At 44.5% G+C, this 25,098-nt stretch overlaps 2 protein-coding genes across 3 annotated transcripts in view; one reads left to right on the plus strand and one right to left on the minus strand.

Annotated features, from left to right (window-relative positions):
• The window catches only part of LOC116843126 (tyrosine-protein phosphatase Lar), a 754,320-nt gene that overhangs the window by 105,801 nt on the left and 623,421 nt on the right, over window positions 1-25,098 (plus strand). The gene's annotated exons all lie outside the window — the stretch shown is intronic.
• The window catches only part of LOC116843131 (cell adhesion molecule 2-like), a 136,108-nt gene continuing 111,016 nt past the window's right edge, over window positions 7-25,098 (minus strand). For both annotated transcript variants that reach the window (XM_032813239.1, XM_032813237.1), the window contains exons 6-9: window positions 23,299-23,432; window positions 12,765-12,877; window positions 12,469-12,542; window positions 7-276 (exon numbers count right to left, since the gene is read on the minus strand). In XM_032813239.1, the coding sequence (XP_032669130.1) occupies window positions 197-276; window positions 12,469-12,542; window positions 12,765-12,877; window positions 23,299-23,432 (401 nt within the window). In that variant the 3' untranslated portion in view covers window positions 7-196. The remainder of the gene's footprint in view (window positions 277-12,468; window positions 12,543-12,764; window positions 12,878-23,298; window positions 23,433-25,098) is intronic.

Raw genomic sequence — 25,098 nt, forward strand, 5'->3', positions numbered from 1 at the left:
GGGGGGGGGGGGGGAGGGAGGCTCCATGACGCGTGATCCTCGATTCGCCGTGACGGTTCGCTCCGCAGTAAGGTATGATTGTCTTTCGTTACGAAACGTCCGTCTCCGCCTCTCGCCGTTCGTTTTCCTCCGTGTGGTCCGTCTTCCCCCTGTTCTCTCCGCTCGTGCCAGCACAGTCGTCTCGACTAGGCAGGACCTACACCGGTCGCAGGAGGAACAGCAACGTGACTACCAACAGAGGTAGCGAGGCTGTCGCGAGGCTGGCGTGGCCTTGAACTGGAACACAAATAAATGAGAAGAAAGTTTTAGAGGGAGAGCTTGCCCGTTCGTTCTTCTGTCTCCATCGAGTCGGGGGTGGAGGGCGAGGGGGAGGAGGAAGGGGAGAGAGATGCCGCGTCATTGGAATATCCGAGAACCGACAGCTCGTGGTTTATCGCGATGTTGCAGGCATTACCCGATAATTTATCTCTTTGTCGCTCGGAGGAGGATTATCGCGCGAGCGAACGCATTGCTGCTCTCGCGTCACACCCACGCGCGCATCGCGCGTAATAATAATTCCCCTTTCTCTGTCACCGTCATATATAAGTCCTTTGAATATTTCGCCGCTGTTTCTTTCACGGACAATTGACTTCTCGTCTCGCGGCAGAAAGATTGCGGTTATAGCGCGAGTGACAGCGCGTTGTTAATCATGACATTGAGTTGTTATCTCGATCGCCCGGGAGCGAGGTTGGAAGCTCGAGGATCGACACGACGGACGGGAAAATTCAGCGCGATATTTATTTAATAAATTAAAGGGATAAGGGGGATTTGCGCGCGGTGAGGTGAAAGCTGATGCGTAACGGCTAATTGCCGGCCGTGGATTTCTTCCGGACGGATCCCGGAATATGTCAGGCGCTCGTATTCACCTCCATAGCGAGCGCGAGCGTTTCGAGATAACTCGGTGAGCTGGTTTCCTTCGGAACAGCGGCAGTTTGGCCGGAAACGTGTAACTTTCAGGTATGTCTCGTAACGAGATGAACGACTCGGCAAACGTTCTCTTTATTCTTACACCGTTCTGCTATGCATTCTTAATACCGATAACTTCCCCGTGCCGACTCGCCTCTCAACATCTTTTAACGGAAAAATTGCGCATAGAAGTTTGTCGGGGTATTGTCGAGATAACGAGTCAGTATTCGGTGCCATGCATGGCGAATTGCACCATTATTATCCGCTATTTTTATTGTTGCATTTCTGTAGATCTATACAAGTTCGTGTTCGTGTTGTGAAATCGACCCACATGGAAACATATCATTCCACCGCTAAGAAAAGCGACTACTCTTTTTTTTTCTTATACATGATTATTCTCAATAATATAAATAACGAAAATACGAAAAATTACTACACAATTAACGATAATATTGATCGTGGGTGGAGATCATGTTGTGTTTTGTCCGAATAATTATTGAATATTGCTTACATTGTTAATGCAAGTGAGTGTGGCGTACGCCATGAATGCGTCGTTTATAGCGAGGGACCGCTGTCTCTCGGAGCGACGTAATTGTTCTCGCGGTATAAATAGATTCTCGAATTTCAATGAGCTCCGGAGGCTACGTTTTCGCTTCTTCTCGGACGCATTAAATATATCGTGATCGTGGCAAAAATGTCACGAAATAATCCGATAGCGGCCTCGCCGCGGGCTAGTTCGCGGCAAAAAAACGAGACGGGAGTCTGGCGCACTCTCGCTACGTCAGAAAATAGCGAAATCGCGGGTGTGTGACAACTTGACCGTCATACATCGCATGCAAAGCGAAACAATGTAGCCGCCATTCAGGCGGTGTAAACATGCAGACAATACCAGTCATCCATATGACATAACTCGAGGGTCCTATTGAGCCACTGAAAATCGTCTAACCACTCGATACAGTTTTTCCGAGTTATTCCACGGTCTTTCTCTTTTTGCCGGGAACGAACGAACGAACGAACGTGCGCGGTATTTCTGCCGCGTGCGTGCGCGCGCGCGCGCGCGCGCGCTTCGAAAGGAACGGCATTCAACTCATTCCGGAAATATAAAGAGAAATACAATATCAGCCGCCGATATGACATAACCCAGCCGGAGCTATTGTCGGCTGCCCATACTCGCTACGTTTCGGTATTCTTTCTGAAAAGAATAAAATTACGCGCGTATATAGTGTTGTTTCTCCCCGCGTGCATTCTGGACGAAACGCTCCGAAGGAGAAGTACACAAGTACGATGGTAGCTAACCCGTCTCTACGTTCCCTCGTATCCTTGTCGCGATTTTTGTGAAAAACAATAGAGGAGAACAAGCCGCACACACATACACGCACACCTCACATCCAGACGAACTTTCATTTAAATTCTATCTCATTTTCAGTTCTCGTCCATTGTCGCCGTTTATCATATTATTTCATCTGTTATATTTTCTTATACATATACCGTTTTAATCAATTATTTCCTCGGCGCGAGTTTAATCGTCATACGCCAGCAACAGCCAAGCTGCCGCTAAACAATTTATTGCTGATGCCTGATTAAATTTGTACCGGACGAACGATTAACGGGGTCGCGCGGAGAGAAACAGTGGCGACCACACTTGCGCGATTTGTCGGCCTCATTTTTTTTATAGAGTGTATTACACACACCGCGACTGAAGAATGGGCGATATAAAAATTACTCCCGGCGATTACGTCAAATCCCCGGCTTCATAATTAATCTTTGCGTCGACGGTGTTCGGAACGCGTGTGTAGAACTTGTTAAATATTGGATGGGACTCATTATGGCGAAGGAGCGTGTGTAACTTTCTCATCGAATTGTGTGTCTTTTGTGCGAAGGTCCGTCTTGTGCGCGGTCGTGAATTAATCAACTCATTCGTCTCGCGCGCAGTAAGTGCGCTGTCATTCTCTTTCGCGCGAACGTGCGTTAACAACGTAATAAAAAGTGTAAGAGCAAAATCACGAAGAGATCCGAAGACGACGCGTTTAACTCGTGCCGTTTGGCTAATATGCATTAAAGCTGGCCGAGTCGGATTGGCGGGATTGACGACGCCGTGACCGAGTTAAGGCCACGACCGGGTTAAGGAAGCAGGAACGAGGTAGGGATAATTCGAGAAGTCGCGCGACGGTGGAGGCAGCCGAGGGAGAAGGCGGACAAGAAAGAGGAAAGAAGGAAAAAAACGAGAGAGAGAGAGAGAGAGAGAGAGAGAGAGAGAGTCGTTTGGAGGTGGTCGTTGATAGAAAGAAAACTGATAGTTGGCGGAGGGGTGGCAGGCTGAGCTGTACAGGTGGATGGCTCGACGGTAAATGCAGGAGGCGTAGCGACGCCGCGTAGGGCGCTTCCAGGAACGATTCCGCCTAACGAGAAAATCGAAGATCGTTAAGAGCAATTTCTTCGAGTCGTTCGACGTCTTTTCCGGTTTGCCTTGCCTCTTTTTACCTGTCCTCTCTTCCCCTGCTCGCGTACGCCCGGCGTGACTCCATCGTCCGACATTGGCCGTCTCGTTTGTTCGTTTTCTCTTCCCCCCTCGCGCTCTCTCCCCCGTTCATTCTCTCTCTCTCTCTCTCTCTCTCTTCCTCTCTCTTCGCTTCTTTCTCGCCCGCGCACGGAAGCTCTCTAGCCCCGCGTGTTCGTTGCCCCCTTCGCGTTTGTTTCTTTTACCTTTTTACCTCACCGTGTCGTGCAACGCTCAGCTCGCGGTGCGCGCCCGGTCGATATTCGGAGGCCCACTTATGCAATTAGGCCGAGTACCATTCGGCGGAGTATCCAGCGACGATAAAAGCACGCGGACTCCTCCTCGCGTTTCGTTCGCGCTCATAATGGCCATTCTCGATAATTTCCAAACGCGTGCGGTAAGTGGTGGGTTATGATTACGACAGGCGTTACAACGCCGGTGGATTATCGTGCGGGCTGCCCATTATCTGAGTGCACTCGCGAATTATTTGCGGATTAAAAGATGGCGGGAGGGGGTGAGCGTCTCTCTTTTTCCGCTGCGTGCGCGCAAGAGCTCGTTACCGCGCTAATCGTCCGACATTAATCCCCGAAATTGAATAAGTCTGGGCGGACGGGCTGAAACATTCTCGTCGCGGTGAGATTTTGCTCGAATCCCCCCTCGAGCTCGCCCCTCCTCCCTCGCCAATGTCGTTGGCCAACAATGGAGGGGATCGGGCGAACTTATGACTCGATATTTCCAGACGCGCGGCCAGACGGGGCGTATAACGGCAAAACATTGCGCGCTCTCGCGCGCCAACTAGGCCGCGTTTGTATGCACCGAAATGTTTGTCGCTTACAATGGCGTAGTTATACCGCGGAGCTAGTCAAATGTCGCGTATTATATGCATTGTAATTCCCTTGCGCCCACGGGGATTTGTATTGCGCGCGGCGTGTGACGCGACGGCGTGCGGCTAACGCGCATTTGATTATTCTCGTTGCTCTCGCATTCGCGACGCATGAATCGTTACGCGTGTACCGTACGTACGTCACGGCGTGGCGCGCCGCGGCGCCGCGGCGCATTCTCAAAAATCGCGTCGCGGTCCGATCGAAAATTACGTTTACGTTTCTAACACGGCCGCTGGCAATCGCCGTCGCATTGTTGCCAAGAAATGCCATTTTCACTGGCTGCTGCCCCCTCCTTCTCCCCGGTAAATTTGACGACGACGTGTTGCTAACGCGATGTAATCCCGCATAGAAAATACTTTAGGACTTAATTGGGATCCAGTCCCAATAATAAAATAATAATAAAATAGATTCTGGATAGGAAATCTATGCAGGTTCCGGTTAGAAGTGTAATGTTTTAAACATGCGAATCTAAGTGGGAAATCACAATAACACAGATCCCATTTGGTCATCTCGAACTTTTGACCCTGAATATTAAATCCTGAATTCTCCAACGGAGTAGGAACTAAGTTAGTAAAGTAGGTTTAATTCTAACGATACGATTTATTTCTACTCTGGTTTTAATGATATCCAAAATTTCCCTTTTAACTTCCTTTAGCATCAAAATAGGATGTATTATAGACTTCATATCGAAGTAGATGTTGAATAGAATAGTAAGACTGAAAATAGAATTTAAATTTCGACTCGAATAAATTAAATAGAAGACGTAGATTTTAGAGTGTCAAAATAGGCGTTGAATGGAATAATAAGACTAAAAGTAGAAAGAGAGAAAGAATCAAGATTTCGACTCAGGATCCCTAACGTTTTTCCAAAAATTTTTCCTAATTTTTACATTTTAAACTAAAATCGAGCAAAATATATGAAACATCTTGAATATTTATTCGTTACAAGTATACATACAGACACATCTGTAAAGAGTGAATACTCAAAGTGTTTGCAAAAAGAAATCATTATGAAAAAATAAGAGGCGTTCGAACTAAGAAAGAACTAAAAAATATATATAAGTATCTGACAAATTCTTCTAACTTGCAAATATATGAAATCATCAAATTATCCTCAGATATACAAATATGTTTTATATTACGTATAAAACGAAAATTAATTATTTTACGTTTTAACATGGCATAATATAAGTTGGAGAAAACATTTATATTATTTACAATAAAACTGATGCAGGAAATATTAAAAAAAATTCGACATTTCCGTTTTAATTCTTGACAGAGAATATATATTCCATATTTGGAACAAGAATGATATTCTCAATTGATATCGTAATAAGATAATATTTAATCTATTTTGAGACAAAGTTAAGCGCTCTGATTGGAATCTAACCTGCATTTGGGTAAAATACTAAAAAATTTCTATGCGGGTCGTTACCGCATGCACACACATGAATTGAGAAAAGGGGGGAATTCGAATCGAAATTTTGGCACCATTTTCAACCTGAATTTTTTAACATTTGTCGTATATTCTAAAGAGTCGGTTTTAACACGGGTTGAAATCGAAATCCCATTTAACGCCTGTAAATGGCGATATACATAAAATATCATTTATAGGTTTCTAAAAGAGAACTTTACAACGTAATAATAGATAGAATAGAATTAAAAGAGATTGATGCAGGCTTCATGATGCGGAATATCAAAATAGGCGTTAAATCGCATATCGAGACTCAAAAATAGGATCAAAATATCGACTCGGTGCAAGTATCTTGTGTATCTGTGACTACGATTGCACAGTGAAATAATTACAGCCGGTAGAAGCACTTTATATGCATATTGTAGCTGTTACCCTTTTTGTTAGAACAGCAGAAAGATATGCTTGGCGTCGGAAACGACTATAATTTTTGGGGAGATTAATCGTTCTTCTCTCCCGGTGTGTATCAACGTGTCGTGTTTTGTGCGACACACCGCACACGGAGAAATACTACATATGGCATTCGAGTAAATGTTACTCGCTTCGAGTATTTCATAAGTTTATATATATCCGCAAGCCATGCATTAAGAAAAAAATGCTCGAAAATTTACTTGTGGCATATAAAGTTCATAGAATAATACTTTATTTGTGGGATATAAAGTATTCATAGAAGAGTAAACAATAATGGCTGGCTCGCACATAAATTTGGTCATTCCAATGATTCAGTATTGAATCTGATTAGTCACAATTTATATCTGGGCAAATCGTACTGCTTTTTTCGTGTGACAATTTTCTTCAATTCTTTTCAAATTTGTAACAAGTATATTTTAAGACTGTTATCGAGAAAGTATTCCTTGTTAAAGATAACTATCACTTAAAAAAAAAATGCATTGATCGCTTTTCTTAGTAGTAGAACGATATTCTTATCTATGCTGGTTCGTATCTGTATGCGCAGGCTTTTTTAGAAACCGAGCTCCACAGTTTCTTTTGAAGAATTCACGATTAATTTCGAAAAAACATTTGTCTCGATCGGTTTGCAGTGATTTTAGAACAGTAAACTTTCATTTGTCCCCGCTGTGCGGCGTGTCACCCGCTCGATCAATACGCAATAACGCAATTAATCGTCGATTATCTTAGCGGTCTTGGTCACGAGCACGTGGATTATGCTCTCCGTTACGTCGTGTGGTCCGCGCCGTTGTGAATTGCACGCCGCTGTTTCCGATATCTTAACGCTGATATTTCAGCTGCGGCTGCTGCAGCAACAACAATAGCGCCGGCCGATTGCAACTTACAAAAACGCGATTGCGCGGCCCGTAATAACGTACCGCAAATTACAGGAAACACGTCGTTCTCGCTGCGGGTGTTCCATCGGCCGCGTATTTTTCGACGTATTTTTTTTGCCGCCGGTCAATCGTGTACAAATGTGGTAAATCGATGATTACCTTTGTGGCCCTAATAAAAGAGAGATACGCGCCCGAAACGGTGTGAATCGTCGGTCGATCGGCTGCCGGCTCATTCCGACAAAATTGACCCGAATCGAGGCGCGACGCTCCGGGCGAAGAGTGCACCGCGCCCGCGCAAACGTCCCTCCCTCTCTCTCTTTCTCTCTCTTCTTCGTCCTCCTTTCCCCTCTGTCTCCTCTTTTGGCAGCTATCGCGATTTCAACGAGCGGTCAACTGTACGAATGTCTGCGCGTTCCCACGAAAAATAGTCTGCTTACATCGCTATGAAATATTGCCGTCGCCGTGTCGCGCCGCGTGCGAACGAGCGCCCCGACGAAAGCGTCGTGATTTACGGTTCATCGGACGAATAATATTAGTATGAATCCTCATCGACGGGGAAACCAGCTTTCTCGCGGCGTGATCAGGTGTCCTGCGTGTCTGTAAGCATTTCGCGCATATCAAGGGGCATTACTGAAGCCAATGACGAATTCGAAAAAGTCGGGACGATCGCAATCACGCTATCCTCTTCGTATTTCTTGTAGAAACTTAACGCAGAACTTAAGTCTAATGTCCATTGAGCGTGATTTGGATCCCGATACGATCCGTGCGATCAGAATGACCGAATGTCAGCTGACGTCAGTCATATAATTGCACTATATTTGCCAGTTCAAATTTTAGTAACACGCTTGGAAAATAACAGCGAATTTGTTTGGAAAAACTAACCGTCAAACTCGCGACGGAACACGCCGAAAGCTACATTTCTCGCTAAGAACGAACTTAGCGGCATGCATGGCAAGGAAAACAACTTCAAATCACGTTCCGTGGGCACTGGACTTTACGTAAATGTGTGTTGCTTTATTTTACAATATTCAGCGAAGAACCTAAGCATGCATGTACAAAAATCTTTCTGCAAATTTGTCCGATATTCTGAATTCAGGGTACAGCAATGTTCTTGAAAATTTGTCTGTTTGAAGCATCCACATTCAGTATATACAAGCTGCGGAACATTTGAATCAGGCAAATATTACGCTGACAGCTTGAGATTTTACACTTAAAATTCTTTTGTATTTTTGTCACATATTGAGCAATGCTCTATTTTTGCACGTACTTTCACTGCAAAAGCATTTAATTCTGTACAACCAATACGATATAAACTTTGCAGAAAAATATCAGTATTTAGTCGGTAAAGTTTTCAGCTCCAGCATCCCCTTAAGTTCTCTATATTTTATTCATTTATTATCAAGTTAAACTTAGTTCACTTCTCATTTAGAGACCAGATTAACATTAACGATGTCAGATTCCCGTATTCTTATTATGCGTCACATGTTCTTTTTAACGTATCATATAGAATCAAATAGAGGGATAAAAAGGTCTCTGATTCCCGCGAATATGTGAGACGTTTGATAATGTACGTGATCTGATACAGATAGCGCGTGAATTTAGTTAAATCTTTGCCATTATATTTCAATCCTTTAATAGATTGTGCATAAGATTAAGCATTGAGCATTAGATATGACAGCATAAAATAATCTGTCGATTAGTGTTTGTTTGATAGTGCGCGAATGCGTGCGAATGCCTCGAGCGTTTCTATGCGTTCGTTGTTTCGACTGTTTTCTGTTTTTGGAGCAAAGTAATAGACCCAGGTTTCACCGACGGTTATAAATCGTTGTTAAAAGTCAATCTTTTAGATTGTACGGCGAAATCGCGCTACAAGAGGTGCGAGGAACAATGAAGCAGTTCGGTCTTTGCTGGTGTGACGAAACGTAGAAGCAATCGCTCGCAGAGCTCAGTTCGGCACATTGTCGAACAAAAACTAATCGACAGTTCACTCTGCACGGTCATAGTTAACTTAATAAAGCTCTGAAATACGAAGATTTGGCCAAATTCGCGCTGTCTCTGTATTAGATCACGTACTTTTTGAACGACCCACGTATATTCTCTTTGGTCCCCACGTCTGACCTCGATAAATCCCCGCAGAAGCGATCGAGATAGAGATACCGGATGAAACGCGATGTCGCGTACATCGCAATTGATGAAGGTGCAACGACCCGCGACACCCACCGCTGCTCTCGCACAGGTTTCTGTCCTCCCTCTCCCTCTCTCTCTCCTCATTTCGATCGTGGAAATCGAACGGAAAGTCGAGCGCAGTCAGAGAGACGAAAATCGCGGGAGCGCTAACGAAATCCCGAGCTGATAAACGTCAAGCTGCTGGAACCTGATCCGGAAACGGATAAACCCGTTTGTCCTTTATGATTGCTGAATGCCGCACACGGCGGGTTGAATGGCATTATCGCGGTGTGTGCAACTCACGCGATACATATTGACACCCACACGCGCTCGCCCACATTCGCGCTGTAACGCCGCGCGAATCGTGAATTTCTTATCGTAACTCGAATTGCGTGACGCGAGGGATTAGTTGATAAATATTTAATCGCGTTGCGGCTGTGCCGCGACGCGGGCGAAACTCTGGTGGGAATGTGAGTACACCGACCGACCGACCGACCAACCGACCGACCGACCGACCGACCGACCGACCGACAGACCGACACCGCCGGTGTGTACGATCTGATGAATCACGTATCCCTTGATTCGCGCAGGCCGCGTTTTGCCCGCCAGTTCCCGTCGTGTCAACCATCGCCACGAGGAAACGAAGCGTTTCCGCACGCGCTCGTTGCGTCTGTAATTTCGCGTTTATCGCCGTTGCTGGTATCACGGCAGCTGCCCGAGTCCAATTTTTTGTTCCTTCCTTCTTTCGACCTCAATATTCCACTTGACGCGCCTACTTTGATACTCTGAATCGACCTTCAGATTCTACTTAACCTCCTGACTTTGTCAAGAGATCCTCCCTAGAAGCTACTAGCAACATTTTGCACGTTTTCTGCCATCTAGAGATGCTAAGTAGGATCTGTTTTCATGTGTATTGACCCTAGAACTTTAAATATCAAAAAGTTACGTAAACGTAGGGTAAATTTCATCCAACGCATTTCCATTTGCACGCAACTTCCGTAAAAATGATCAAAATTCAATGCTTTGTTTCAAACGATTTTAAAAGTCCGTCGAGGAATATGAATCCATGAAAGCTTCTGCGATTCAATGAAGTTGAAAAAAGTTATAATAAAAAAACCTAAATACATGTTTTTAAAAACGGGATAATGGTTTGAGAGGTTGACCAGCGTAAGTTTTACTCGTATTTAGGATTAATAAACGTACACTGATCCTTCAGGATAGATGTTAGAAAGTTCAAGTCGACGGTAGGGTTAAAATTTCGACCGTCGGGTCGTTCTCATAATCGGCACCTCTGATCTTCCGCGAAAGGACTAGGAGGAGAAAGAAAGCCCCGGCTGCGGCGGAGTGAGAAGAGCGAAGAGCGGTCGGAGCTAATTTAAGTAGGAATTAGAGGACGGTAACGAACGCGCGATCGTCGGCGAATACGATAGGCGAGGGGAGGAGGCGGAAAGGTTAAAGTAGCTGCAGGTGCAGAGCCGGGCCAGGCGTTGCACGAGAGCAGGTGGTAACGGTTGTAAATTATTGTCTTAATTTCTCCGCGCAGCGCGCCACCCCCACGGGAGAGCCAGCAGCCACCAACTCGACTCGCCCGACTCGCTCTCGGGGCCCGCCGTCCCCCTTCGCGCGGTCCTCGCTAATTTCCCATGCTGGGAAATAATAAAGCATGTAAATTTTCTCGAGAGCGCGGTCGCGCCGCCCTCGGAGCCGAGCGAACGAGGCGATATCGGTAATCGAAGCTGTCGCGGACGGAGAATCGAAGTCCGCCCGGGTAACGGCGACGTAATTTCCCTCTGTCGCCGCGCTCGGCTACGGGGATGCACGTTGGCAATTAAGATTCCTCTTTTCGAGCCTGTCCACCGCGGTTTGTTATTCCCGTATTGCAGAACTGTACGGCCGTTACTTATATTTATGAGTAATTTAGCAAACGCTCGCGCTGTGTGTGGACGACTATTGTTTAATCGTCATGTCTTGTTAGCGAAGGTACGCTGAGAGAAAAAACATCCAAAAGAATAGCAAATATGTATTCGGCGGACGCACTGATAAAATATTTACTTAAATCTAAATTCTTTTATTTGGACAGAATAAACAATTGCTTTCATGAAAAGTCTAAAGTTTTGTTGAAAATTTGTATTTTTTGATATTTATATGAAAAAAATATTTTATACTTTATTGTAAGTAAAATTGTTACTCACTATAGTTATTTTTAATTATTATTATACTATAATAATTATTTTACTATAAGTAAATCAGTTGTTAGTATTCGCCGCGCGAATACAAATATTTTTCTATCTCTTAGATATCTTTTCTCTGAGTGTACACACAGAAAAATACATACTGCGTGCAAGTAAATGTTATTTTGTTCAAATACTTCAAGAGTTGGAATATATCTGCAAATTTGTCAGAAGTTCACCGAAAGTATCAAACTTTAACATTTCAATCAAGAATATTAAATAAGAATAAAATTTCGCGGCTGCTCACTACGTAGAATTAACTCTTTCTTCGACGAAGGTTTATAATATTCTTGTAGAGAGAATAAGTAAGAAATAATAATTTATTTCGCTTACATCTACATTCTAGCTCGCTCATTCAAGAGAAATTACTTCTGGCGTAAGGGAGTTAGAATATAGGGGGACGTGAACAAAATAAGTTACTTTTATTTCTTACTTCAACTTGCGTCAAGTTCACTCCGCGTAGACGAGTCTTAACGATCAAACTTAAAAAATTTTTTCTGCTGAGCCGAGTTTTTGGCTTTATATTAAACCTTGAATTCTATAACGCAGTAGGAGCTAAGTTAGTAAAGTTAGTAAAGTAAATTTATTCTTACTTTGATTTTGATAGTGTCCGAAATTTCCCTTTTCACTTTTTTTATCGTCAAAATAAGTGTTGAATGGTATAGTGAAGCTGAAAGTAGGGTCGTCTGAAACGAGCTAACCCCAACCTAACTCTATCCTAATAGACGAAAGTCGCAAGTCCTAGTTGAGTGCTAAATTTCGCTCCGAATTTGTTAGTTGCTTTTTTACGAGCGTGACTTTGTAAGCTTTTTTTATTTATTTTTCCGGCTAAAAATGGCCAATGGTTGGCGGAGAGCGTGACGTCTCTCCGGCGTGATGCCACCGATAATCGTTATTTCTGTGCGATTCCGTGATGCTCCCCCGGCTCGTCGTCGTCGTCGTCGTCGTATCGCCAATCGTATCGATTGTGTCGCGCTCTCACGTGGACTTACCGAAGACCTCGGTGTTGCGCGTGTCGACGAACGGCTCGTCGATGTCGTGGGTCGATCGCACCGTCGCCTCGCACCTGTAACAAGACATTCGATCATGGTGTGCGGAGTTAGCGCGGTGGTTCTCCGGCCGGACGGAAGGGTAAAATTATCGCGGCCCATAGCGCGGGATTCGCGTAAAACGGACCGGTGCTTGCGCCGCGGCCGGGCGTTGTATATTTATTGGGGTGCCCGAGGTGCCATAAGCAACGGCCGTCGAACGACGGAAATATACTACGTTGTAAAGAGAGCGAAATTACCTGACGTTTATCTTGTCGCTGGCGAGATGACCCGGTTTCAGCTCAAGCAGCAGACTCGATATCGTCGACAACAGTCCGTGCTGTTCAAACATCATTTCTGAATCGGGCTTCACCTGGGGAGAAAGAGAGAGAGATAGATAGATAGATAGAGAGATAGATAGCTAGAGAGGATAGAGAGGAGAAATGAAAAAAGAACGACGGAAGAAAACCACCGTCGCTCGCCGAGCAACGTTTCTCGCGCGACGATCGAATCCAATTGCATTGGAAGTAACTTTCCGATTCCAGCATCGGGGAAGGATGAATGGCATTTGTCGCGACGTTTCCGACGTCGGGCGTGGAACTACCGATTCGTCGCGTCGCAAGCTTGAAATATGAATGAAAGAGGCGAGCACAGCCGCCTTGCTGCGAACACATTTTTCTCTCGCGGTCGCGTCGATTTGTTCGATCGCACTTGCGCCAGTCGCGATTAATTCGCCAACTAACCCCCGACTAACGATCCGGAAAGGCTCAAGGGAACCAGGAGGCGCGGAAAAATCTGTCCATTAAGGAATAAGGTGACTGCTTGTTTCTCGCTAACGGGGGGAAACACCGTTACCTTCGATCATTCAGCGCGTTAACGAGCGTGAGCTTCTCATTCGCGCTGCAAGTGATTCCTCCCTGCTGAAAAGGAAAAAAGAAAGGATAACATAAATCCAAAGCACAGGTGGCAAGGATACGCGTGCATGGTAATTACGTGCCCGGTAAATCATAAAGAGAGCGACTTCTCGCGAAAGAGATAGAGAGGGGAGAGAGAGAGAGAGAGAGAGAGAGAGAGAGAGAGAGAGAGAGAGCAGGGTTGCCAGGTCGGCGTAATTCCGCCAAAGTGGCCCTTTGACATGTTGAGTTAGTGCACAAAATTTTTATTTTTGCGCTTGACGTAATTTCGGTGTAATGAGAACAGAATTTGGCGCAAAGTGACGTTTCAGAGGATTGGTTTAGAGCCGGTATTCACGACGTTAGAATTCGATTCAAGTTGGGAGAATTTAAAAAGAGAGAATCTCTCTCTTTATTATCAGACAGAAACTACTGCGAAATTATGAATATATTGTAGTATTTTCCTGTTATCTATCAATCAATTTCGATCGAGTTTTATGAGCTTCACATTAAAATCAATATTTAATTTTATTGAAATGTCAATAAAATCATGATTACATATTACGTAATCATGGTTTGTATTACATATTATGAATAATTTATATTTATCGATAATAACTGCAAATTTTGGTTATATTCTAATAAATAATAATTATACGCGAAACGTGGCTGTAATATAAAGTGGATGGTACTTTTAGTTTTAATATTACAAAACGTTTAACCTTCTCCATACGGAGAGAATATTGTTGCAAAAATGTAACTTTAGGAGGTCGGAAATAGACTGACGTTATTATGAAAATTATAATAAAACATAGTAAAAATTACTATGTAAATTAAATGTAGTAAGAGTTATCACATTTAGTCATAGTCATTTTTACTATGTTTTATTATAATTTTTTGGTAACAGCGCCAATCTACTCTTGGACTACTGAAATTGCACTATAATTTTTGCTACAATATTCTCTCCGCGTGTATAAATATCGCAAATGTCTTTGACAGTAAAATAGATGCCGACACAATTGAATAATTTCCTTATCTTTTGAAATTTGTACACTGCCGCTTGTTCAACGTCGGTTTGCGAATATTACCAAGTATCGTAAGCTGACTTTCAAGTTTCCAAAGTATTTTTCGAATTTGGCGCTGCGTGACACATTTGTCTTTGAGATTGGCGGAATGTGGTGCTTTAGGTGTTTCGAATTGATGCTTTATTTCCTGGCAATCTTGATAAAGAGAGGAAGAGAGAGAAACATGAGCGTGCATGGTGGCGGCAATGCGCGTCCGGTGGTGGTGCATCGTTACGTCGCAATCGGAGGACGCAATGACTTGGAGGGCGAAATGAGAAGAGTAAATGCGACGTTACGGGCGTAGGGGGAGGGAGAGGGGCGCAGTGAGGGGGATGGGGGAACGGCGGTAATGCAACTCGTCCGATGTTCCGACGTGATTGCACCGATTCTGCGCGGGGGCCGCGCACGTTGTATCGCGTGCACGGCGGAGCGAAGCGAACAAATATCGTTTAGAGACGAAGTTAATATCGGCGCGGCGGCTTCGAGATTATCGCGAACTTGATTACGGGCTATCGTGTCGAAATGGAATTAAATGTAAACAGGCGTGTTGGCAAACAACGCCGGCACTGCGGATGAAGTTCTCATTATTATATGAGACGCGGCGAACATTGCAGTGGCCGCGCCGTTAAAAAGGGGACGCCAAACTTCAATAAATGATGCATGAGACGGGGGAGGATATCTGTAGTAACCCTTGTCGTTCGCGAAGTTTTCTCGACATATATGTGTGTGTGTGTGTGTGTGAGAGAGAGAGAGAGAGAGAGAGAGAGAGAGAGAGAGAGAGAGAGAGAGAGAGAGAGAGAACTATCTTCGCAAGGGCGAAGACGAGAAATGATACTCTCGTGACAGACGAAAACCCATCCGTCAGATTCGCCGTAATGTCGTGTTTTTCCGAGTTCTTACCGCCGGGGCTGGATGTACGCGGCGCGCGCATGTCGCTTTGTAAATTCAAGTCCTCGAGTTCTTTATGCAGTATGTCGTATTTTATGCGACTGGAATTCCACCTTTCTCCCTTCCGCTTCTCTCCTACTCCTCCCGAGTAGCGACACAATTCTACTCGCTTGCTTCGTGCCGTCTTTCCAGCCATCCCCGGCCACTCTCCCGGCGTTCACCCCAATCGTACTTCGTACGTGTAGGTGTGTATGTGTGTGCACATGTGGGTGTATGCGTGCGTGCGTGTACGTACGACTCCAACCGGCGTTATTTTCCCGTTTATCTTCGAAAGCCGTGACTCCGAGAGGGGTCGCGCTTCCTCCTATTAATAAACCACCCCGTGACTGCACTTTGCGCGCGAGCGCACGTGCGGGGCGAAGTTTGCGCGAGCGTGCGCAGCACGGACTTTTGAATATTTCTTCGGCCGCGCGCGAGAGGATGAGCAGCGCGGCAAGTCGCGCGAGCGAAAAACTTCGGCGTGTGCGTCGAGGGGGAAAGGGGCAAGTCGCGCGGTGCATCAAGGCGGGCAACGGCCTCGGACGTGCGAAAGTTGACGGGGCAAACTTCGTTGAAAGTTTCGACGCGAGACGCTCGTTTGAAGCGCAGAATTTCGTAATTAAGGTAACGAAATCGCGAGACTGCCGCGCCACGCAGATGGGGCGGAAAGGGCGGACCCGTCGCGTCGTCTGAATGTTGTCGAGGGTGGTCTGTGACGCGCGACCTCCCCTTTCAACGTCGGATAAGCGCCGAGCGAAAGAAGAATGCTGATGATACGACAAGTCCGGTATCTCAGGAACGAGACGCGAAGATCCTGGCGGACGCGCTGCGAGCTATGCGTCGAAATATTTCAGCGGCTATCGTTTCGGCTGGCGTATTATCGACGAGCTTCGATGCTTTCTCTCTGTCTCTCTCTCTCTCTCTCTCTCCGTCTCTCTTCCTCCCTCCCTCTTTCACCCTCCCGCCCTCTGCGCTTCCTTCGGTCGCTTATGAATTCTGTAGTGACTCCGGGCCGATTTTGTTACCAAGCGCACGCGCGCGCTAGTCTCTTTTGTATATAATACATAGCGCGAGATACGCTTCATGATGCGCTCCCCCGCCGTGCATTCGGCGGTGCATATTTTCTACTTTGTGCAGAGGCACGATGCAATTTCGCCGTCCCTTTTCTTGCGTCGTAGCCATGGTACTTATCTCTGAACACTTGTCACCCGGCAGTTGGTAGCGGCGCGTTTGATAAAAAGTACAGAGACGGGATAAGGAGGAAATAAACGCCAGTGGATTAAATCATTTTTGAGCCGCGCGCGCTCGCCCCGACTCCGGCCGCTCTTTTGATCCTGTTGATTGCATCCGTTGCCGTCCTCAGACTCGCTTTCTCTTTCCGATTTGCCGACAATGTGTATATGTATGCAGTCGACAAGAAGAGTAGACGTAATATCGCGACATCTCTCTTTTCTGCATTCGCGAAAAAGAGTAGTTTGCTCCTATAAACAACGAATCGAAGTCTTCCACTTTTGACCTAAACTTTCTAATATATACATTCTGAAGAATCAGTGTAGGGGAGATCAGTTAGCTACCACGATAAATTCGGCAAAATTGATAATTTCTGTTATTTTCTAAATTATAGAATTAAGCGAGCAAGATTTTTAAATATCTCAGATAGGGTAAACTCGGGTATGATGGCCATATCGGAAAGATGGCCATAGGCTGTAATTTCTCTAATAATTGCAAAACATTGCGTTTGTGTAATCAGTCACAAAGATAATCGATATTTATCGTAGTGCATGAGCGAAAACATTTTTCGAAAACGGCAAGATTATAAATATTACATTTTTACTTTCGACTATCTGTAAAATTTCTCATGTGTCCACTAAAACTTGCTGTAACGTCAAATAAATTACAGTTAAGCTATCGCAATCAATGTTAGATACATAAAGTAGGTATGTAAATTGTAATATAACATGCATTTTTATTTTCGTCTTCACTATTTGTTTATAAGTACTATTATAACCGTCTTTCACTCACATTTTGGATAAAATGGCTATCATTCTAATATTTATAAAACAAAAGTCGTTATATTTCAAAAATTACTTTCAATATTACAGTAATTGCTATGTGCAATATGTTTTGATCAAAAATTTGATTTAGAATTTAAATTTTGTAATAGAGATTTCTATTTTATATGTGTATTATATTTTTCACAAATAATATTAAATATCCTATATTAAAATGCATATGTTAAATTATGTTTTTTTCATTATTTTATAAAATAACAGGTACAAAATCTTGAACATAAAATATGTATGGGTTATCTATTCCTTATGGCCATTTTATCTTAAAAATTTAGGTAAGATGGCTAATGCTCATGTTTTGATATTTTTGTAGTAAATAATTTCACTGAAGTATTTTCCTTTTAACTCTGATTGTACTGTAGGCTTCAGTGAAGTAATGTGCCAAACGCTATTAAGAAATAACAATAAGAAATGTATTTTTTTGCATTTTTAAAAAGTATGCGAGTTTACCCTATGGCTTTGAAATCTTATTCGAGTTTATCCTATGGAAATCCTTGCTTACTTGACCTAAAAATCTCTTAAAGAAATATTGATTTTATCAACTTATCTCAACTCGCCCGTCTTCCCTATGTTCAATACACAGAAACCGAAAGCCTACTTAACGCTTCTAAATAGCAGAGAACGCACAAAATGGCACATTCCGATTAGAGAAGATCCTACTTTGGAGGTAAGGGAAGTAAGTGTGCTTTCTCTCTCGTTACTTTGCATGCTGCTGCCGATATCGCCGCCACAATTTGCGATTCTTGGTCGCGGTGCGGTAGTTTTCTACTGTAATGGCTTTATCGCCGTCGTAAACAAATATGTACGCGCGCGGCTTACGTTCTCGCGTAGAAAGAGACTGTGGTAGCCGCGGCGGCACTTGAGATCGTCGTAAAAACTAATTGGTGTAATGCCGGCGATTAGCCCGGAATATGAGCCGTCCTACGCGAACTACGCTTCGAGGAAAACTCGTTTCTCAACACCACCCGCCGTCTAATGTCGCGTTCGGTCAAAAAGAATTCATTAGGACCCGCAAAATCACCTTCGATCCATTACCGTCCGCCGCAGACGGCGACATAATATTCGTCGTGGAGCCAAGTGCGGCGCTACAACAACGTGGAGTCGCAACGACGTAGATCACTCTCTCTTATAGCGGTATAATTCATAAAGGTACGCGATTTCGGCCGGTGCATGACGAGCAGAGCGCCATTTGCCGCGGCATTTTTACAGGACGACACTTGGCGTCTTTGAAAGGGTTGAAAAAGTCGCTATTGCGAGGCTAAGGGATTTAGAAGTCGTCTCGTCGCGTTTCCTCGCCGTCATTATAATCCTCGACGATTACCGCGCGAGACACTGTATCTCTTTTTTGCGTGCGCGCGCGTCTGGGATACCGACACGGGAAAAGAGCGTTGTATTTTCAATTTTCTCTCTTAACATTTCATTTAATAATTATCTGGCGGAGACACGACGCCTGACGCGCGTTTAACGATGAATATTTATCCGGCGAAATTATTCCCTCGTGAAATTATTTGAAGGGAATGGGAAAATTTCCCCTCAGCTGCGCCACCACGCAGCTGAATAATGCAGCAGTTATTAATAGCGATATGCACGTGCCCGTTTGCAACGCTAAAACAATTAAATTATTTCATTTGTCAAGCGGATACAAGTCGCGGAAAGAAAGAGGGAGGAGCGTCTAATCGCGTTATGGCCGCCTTCTTCTGAGTCAAAATTTTGATCCTATTTTTAGCTTCATTATTTACATTTATCTTAATATTCTGGAACTTATAGTATAATCTATTTTGATGCTAAAGAGAGCGAAAAGGAAAATTTTGGACATAATCAGAGTAGGAATAAATCGTATCATTAGAGTTAAACCTATACTTTGCTAATTTAGTCCCTGCTGCGTTGTAGAATTCAAGATTTAACATAGGACCAATATTTCGAGAGAGAGAGAGAGAGAGACTCGGGTTCCCCCCCTCCCATCCCCGTTATTTTATGACAATGATTCTCTCGTTATGCCGCTTATCCGCGACGCACTCACTAAGTTGCCGAGCGATCGAACTTTTTCCCTCTGTGAGATTACTCGGCTCGCGTTAACAGGTTTTTCGAGTCTCGCGACACGAACATTTCCGAAACAATATTACTTGTTAAGTGCTATACTAAACTCGCGCAACTTCTAATGGACGTCGTTGGGAGCGTTGCGAAGTTTTCTCGGAAGAAAAGCGACGGCGGGGCGGGAGGAAGGTTGGAAAGCAAAGGAAAGGGAAGGGAAGGGGGAGAGGTGCGTTCCCGCGGAAAAGGAAGAAGACCGGAATCCAAAAGATAAGGGGGAAAGTTTCGGCGTCGCCGCTACCGCCACCGTATGTGATTCACTATGAGACCTCGAAGAAGGAGCTTTGCTCATTACACGTAATCTTTGGCTCTCTCGTCGGCAAGTGTTTCCGCTTTACGCGATTTATTCACTTCTCAGCTTAAACCAAGTCAAAATTTTGATTCTACTTTCGTCCAAAGTAGAGCTAAAATTTCAATTTAGGAACGCGTCCCGCGTGCTTCCGCCATGCGCCTTTCGCCAGCGACGGTCGCTCGTGCCAAACGACGTGGTGAACAGCGGCCGTCGTCGCGGAAATTGAATGGTCTCGTGTGTAGGTTTGCGTTTTCGGTGTGAACTTATGATTCCCCGCAGAAAGTGTCGAGGGGGGGAAACATCGGTCACGTTAGTGGTTTCGCTCGTGCTGTTCGAATTTTAATTCGGGAGGTGTGAATGCACCGGCGAGCACACACGGTTTCTTGCTTGGCGCGCGAGTCAGTCGTGTTCCTCGCGTCCTCGATTCGTCTTCAATTCGTAACTAGTTGGACATCTTCCTCCTTTCGGATCGATATCAGCGTTCCGAACTCGTTCGGCGGAATAAGTATAATTGCGATGCGGACTCTCGCCGCGACCGAAAATCGAGCGCTCGTCCTCCCGCGTCGGAGATTTGATCGGGCTTATTCCTTATTCTCGCACGAAGCCGGGGGCGCGCGCATGTCCGCGCTTTCTTCCATCGGCGGCGCCGATAACGATACATCAATATGCATGCGATAGAAGCTCCGGCGGCCCCGAGCGATAGGAGGATTGAATTATTCGTGACGTGGCGGGAGAACGGAAACTTTGTAATAATAACGTGAAACGAGAGAAATAAAAATCCCGTAGAATAGAGCGTGCCACCCCTTCTTCTCCGGCCCTCGATTCATCGCGTGCTTCTTCTTCTTGTGAAAAACAGACAGCGATGACGAGTGAGTGAGCGAGCGAGCGAGCGAGCGAGCGAGCGAACGAACGAACGAACGAACGAACGAACGAGCGAGCGAGCGAACGAACGAACGAACGAACGAACGAACGAACGAACGAACGAACGAACGAACGAACGAACGAACGAACGAACGAACGAACGGCGGGCTATGCGTGCCAGATTTCAAAACACGAAGCAAAGCTCTTTGGCCGCGCCGCTGTAAGGAAATAAGCTAGGCTTCCGGATTCACGGGGATCACTGCGCGACAAGGGGATACCCAGATAGACAGGTGTACGTCAATTTGGCTTTGCTAGTCGATTTATAATGCACAAATGCAATTGGAATAATTGTAAAGTTTCCATCACCGATTGTTTCACGTCGTGAAGATTATAAAAGTCTATTCTGGTAACCTATACAGGTTAGTCATATCTAAATTTGACAGCAAAAGGTTACGTCTCTTACGAATAGTTAACGTGATATTCATCATGTAGGTTGACGAGATAGAAATACGAAAGAAATATGCATAAAGAATGATTGAACTTGGCTCAAAATAACGTCATGTGAAAAATTTAATATGAAAATTCAGTGCGATATATTTGCTTTATGGATGCAATTGAAAGAATAGTAGTCTCCGTCACAGATTATCGCGCGTCGTGGTAACCATGAAAAGTCTATGTGAGTAACGATTCAGGCGGAAGACTTTCTCATTGCGCGAATATCTGGTCGGGAGTTTCTTTGTGCCGCGGAACGACGAACGAATTGATGAAATTCTCCATCGCAGCCACTGACGAGAATCGCGCGGCTCTTTCTCCTCTCGACTTATCTCCCGACAGCGAGCGCTTTTGACCTTTCGTCCGACACGCTCGCGATATTCACCGCGAGGCTCTGCGAGCGCAAGTTCGGCATCCGAGGGTACGAGGAGGGTGCGGAGGAGAAGGAGAGCGAAACCACGGTGCATCAGCGATCCGTGGCGCGCATTAGAAGGCTTCCGGTGCTGAACACCGACGCCGGGGGTGGTGGTAGTGGCCGGTCGGTGCAGCTGCAACGGGGATCCGTTTCGTCGGCCGTTAATTGGAGCTTTGGCTCATCAAGCGTTGCCGTTGCTTGCGATGAAATCGAGCCGCGTCGCTGCGACGCGGCCGAACTCTCAGTCGGCTTACTGTGAAACCGGCTTGCCGTTCGCCTCTCCCTCCCTCCTCCGCCCAGCTCCGTGCTCAGCCATCCTCGTTCGTCCGCTGGCCTTCGCCAATACCTCTATAACGCTACCCTAACCCCAACGCGCGGTCACGCAGTTTCCAGCGCCGCTTACGTGCTGCGCTAAGTTGCATGCTTTCGATATTCGATACAAAGGGTGTCTAGAAACCCGTTCAAACTGAGTAGAAAAGTTCTGTATCATTGTGTAGCGCGATAGTTAGCATCAAAGAAAACTGACCGATTGATACACCCAAATGGGTGGGACGAAAGTCTCTGTAAATAGGAAGTCTGAGGAGGCATGCCTTTCTTCTTGACTTGTTTCCTGATTTAGTAAATACAAGTAACTACAAGTGTTCGCTATCATCCAATTTTCCCCGATGCTAGGAAACATTCAAACCCAAGACGTGTCTCATCAGGCTACTCCGCAGAGCCATGTTCTGCCATGTCGCGCGCATCTGACCAATATTTTCTTTAATAAGCATCCAAAAAATGATCGTGGTTGTTTGCAAATTTTGATTCTTCTATTCGATGTAACGAGTTCTATCTGCGCCCTCTATCAGCGCTCGGACATTTAAATCATTTAAGTCACTCCGTGTATCAGAATCAAGATGGTCAAGAATCTGAACGGCAAGGGTGGTGGCTCCAGCCACGTGCTCGCTTCGGTCACGTGTTCGCTTCGATCACGCGGTCGTTGATCTCGCTTTAGATGAGGATAGTATGTCAGTGCGCAACAGTAGGTGGCACGCTCAGTCTGGCGTTAATGCCAAGTCTGACGCCGATACTGCGGTTTTAAATGACTATGGCTCGTTAATGAGTCGATGTAGCGATATAAAACAAAAGCATTCTCTTTGACGTTTATTTATGCCGATTTGTCATTGCTCCTTTGGAAAATTCGAGTTCTATTAAAGCACAGTCTGGCTAACTGCGTGATCATTCACGAATCTTCTTAGATTAAAACTCAAAATTTTTACGTGGTTGTTCGCAAAATATTAAGGGAATTTTTTGTTCATTATTCATCCATTTGATCTAATCTACATTGCGGCTCCTCCGTTATCGAACACCTAGATTTCGCGAAAACTTGATAAGCTAGTGTCAGTGAGCGAGAATTAATGGACATACTTGAGTACATTACGATAATACGGCATCGATCGCAGGACTGTCTCATTTTTACTTGGTTTAAATACTTGGCTTAAATACTTTAGTTGTCCGTATTAGCGCGCCATATTCGTTCGCATTAACCGTCTACGTTAGCAACGCGAGTAACTTAAGTGACGCGTTGAATATTTTCCACTACAACGACGTTGACGGCGACGGTGGTTTAACGTCTTCTACTTTGGCCGTCGCTGCTTCTCCGATGCTACGACAAGTGGTTCTTAAAGAATGTCTGAAAGCAGTCGCTCACCTGCTGGCCATTAACGAACCATTTTAGTTGCGCGGCAGGATGGGACTTGCCGCTGGTGCAATTCAGCGCAAGCACATCTCCGCTCGCGTACACCTTCTCCTCGCCGGTTATCATCGGCCTTTCTTGCGGTAGAGCTGCAACATATTCGGAGAAAATTATCAGTCGATAATTCACGGGTTGGTTTATTCACGGCGTTACGCGGAATGGTATCGTTCGCTGGAGCGACGAACAAAAGCGATTTTACATGCAATAATTTTAACATCTTGAATTTTCCCGAATCGAAATTTTAGCCTGACTCTCTACCTGAAGTTTTTTGCATTCGTACATTTTAAAGAGTCGGGTGGCCGAGTAAAAAGAGACCTCTTCGTAGCCAGTAATATATAGGATTTTTGATTATTGGTTAATTTCATAGTCTAGACGATGTTTTTGCTTCGCTAATAATGGCACAGTCAGTTTTTTTTGCATAAAATTCTGTCATATTTTATTGTTCGATTTTATATATATTGTAAAATATTATATTTTATTATTCGATATAAAAATAATGTGAAACTCGAGTTTCAGAAGGTATAAAGTATTTTTACGTGTAAATTCATTCATATGATTATGATGATTGTAGAGGTATATTTTTTACCTAGGTATACTTTTTTTTTTACCTAGTTTCTGGCTAATAACTGGCCAAGAAATATTGCCAACTATTTTTTTATATTTATTGACTAATAAATTCTAGTCAGTAGCAACTGATCAGTTTAGCTTTAGCTAATGATAGATTTTTCTTGAAAATTATTCTATTTGTATGAATTTTTAACACCATTTTTATGTAAATTGAAGCGTCTTTAAATGGTAGAAAATATAAAATTGTAGGTTTTAAAAGGAAAACTTCTTGACAAAGTCAGTAAGTTAAATAGAATTAAAGGAAATTTATTTAAGTTTTAGAATATCAAAGTAGACTTAAAATATTAAGATCAGAAATAAAAGGATTAAAAGTTATCACACGTTTTATCAACAAAGATATTTAAATTTAGCGAAGAGTGCAGATATATATTTTCGTATATAATTACACGATAATACTTAATAATGCAGAAACAGAGAGAGAGAGAGAGAGAGAGAAAAAGAGAATGGAGGGTGAGTTGATTTTTAAGACACGCCGAGAGCGCTCTTATCTCAGTCTTCTTTGTTCGAGGTGCCTAATACTAAATCCCACATTGTTTCGGCGACGTAAAAGGTAACTTGGTTGCTTTGCGAGAGAGAACTTCGCGCGGCAAGATGTATATAAAGCCGAGCGTGCCATTAACAAGAAGTTTTACCGCCACTAAATGCGTTTATTAACTGAGTTTTAGATCTCGTGCATTTTAAATTTCGGCATATACGTGCCGGCCCGCGTTAATGATCTCCGTAATGAAACGGCCGTACGCCGCTGTTACATCGTCTCGTAGACGCGGTTAATAGCCGAAGCTGGCAAAGTGAGCCCCGTAAGGATGCGTCAGGGGTGAGAAGTGCGTCCCTGTCGCGAGATTCACGCCTGCGAAATTCACGACGACAGGCCACACGCGTATACATTTGTCCGACGCGAGTGTATGCCCGCGCAGCAGATAGGCAGGCACCATGTGGCTTAGTGGAAATAGACGCGCGTATGTTCTCCTACTCTCACGGTTAATTTTAACTTTTGAGCTGATTCTAAAGTGAATTTAAGTTGCACATTGAATTTAAATTTAAATTAATTTCAAAGTACTCGCACGGTCTCTCTGTCTCTCTCTCTCTCTCTCTCTCTCTCTCTCTCTCTCTCTCTCTCTCTCTCTCTCT

The sequence above is a fragment of the Odontomachus brunneus genome, unplaced genomic scaffold, assembly GCF_010583005.1.
Source record: "Odontomachus brunneus isolate Ranch 3 - 2012 unplaced genomic scaffold, Obru_v1 Obru_scaffold_030, whole genome shotgun sequence".
NCBI classification, from domain to species: Eukaryota; Metazoa; Arthropoda; class Insecta; order Hymenoptera; family Formicidae; genus Odontomachus; species Odontomachus brunneus.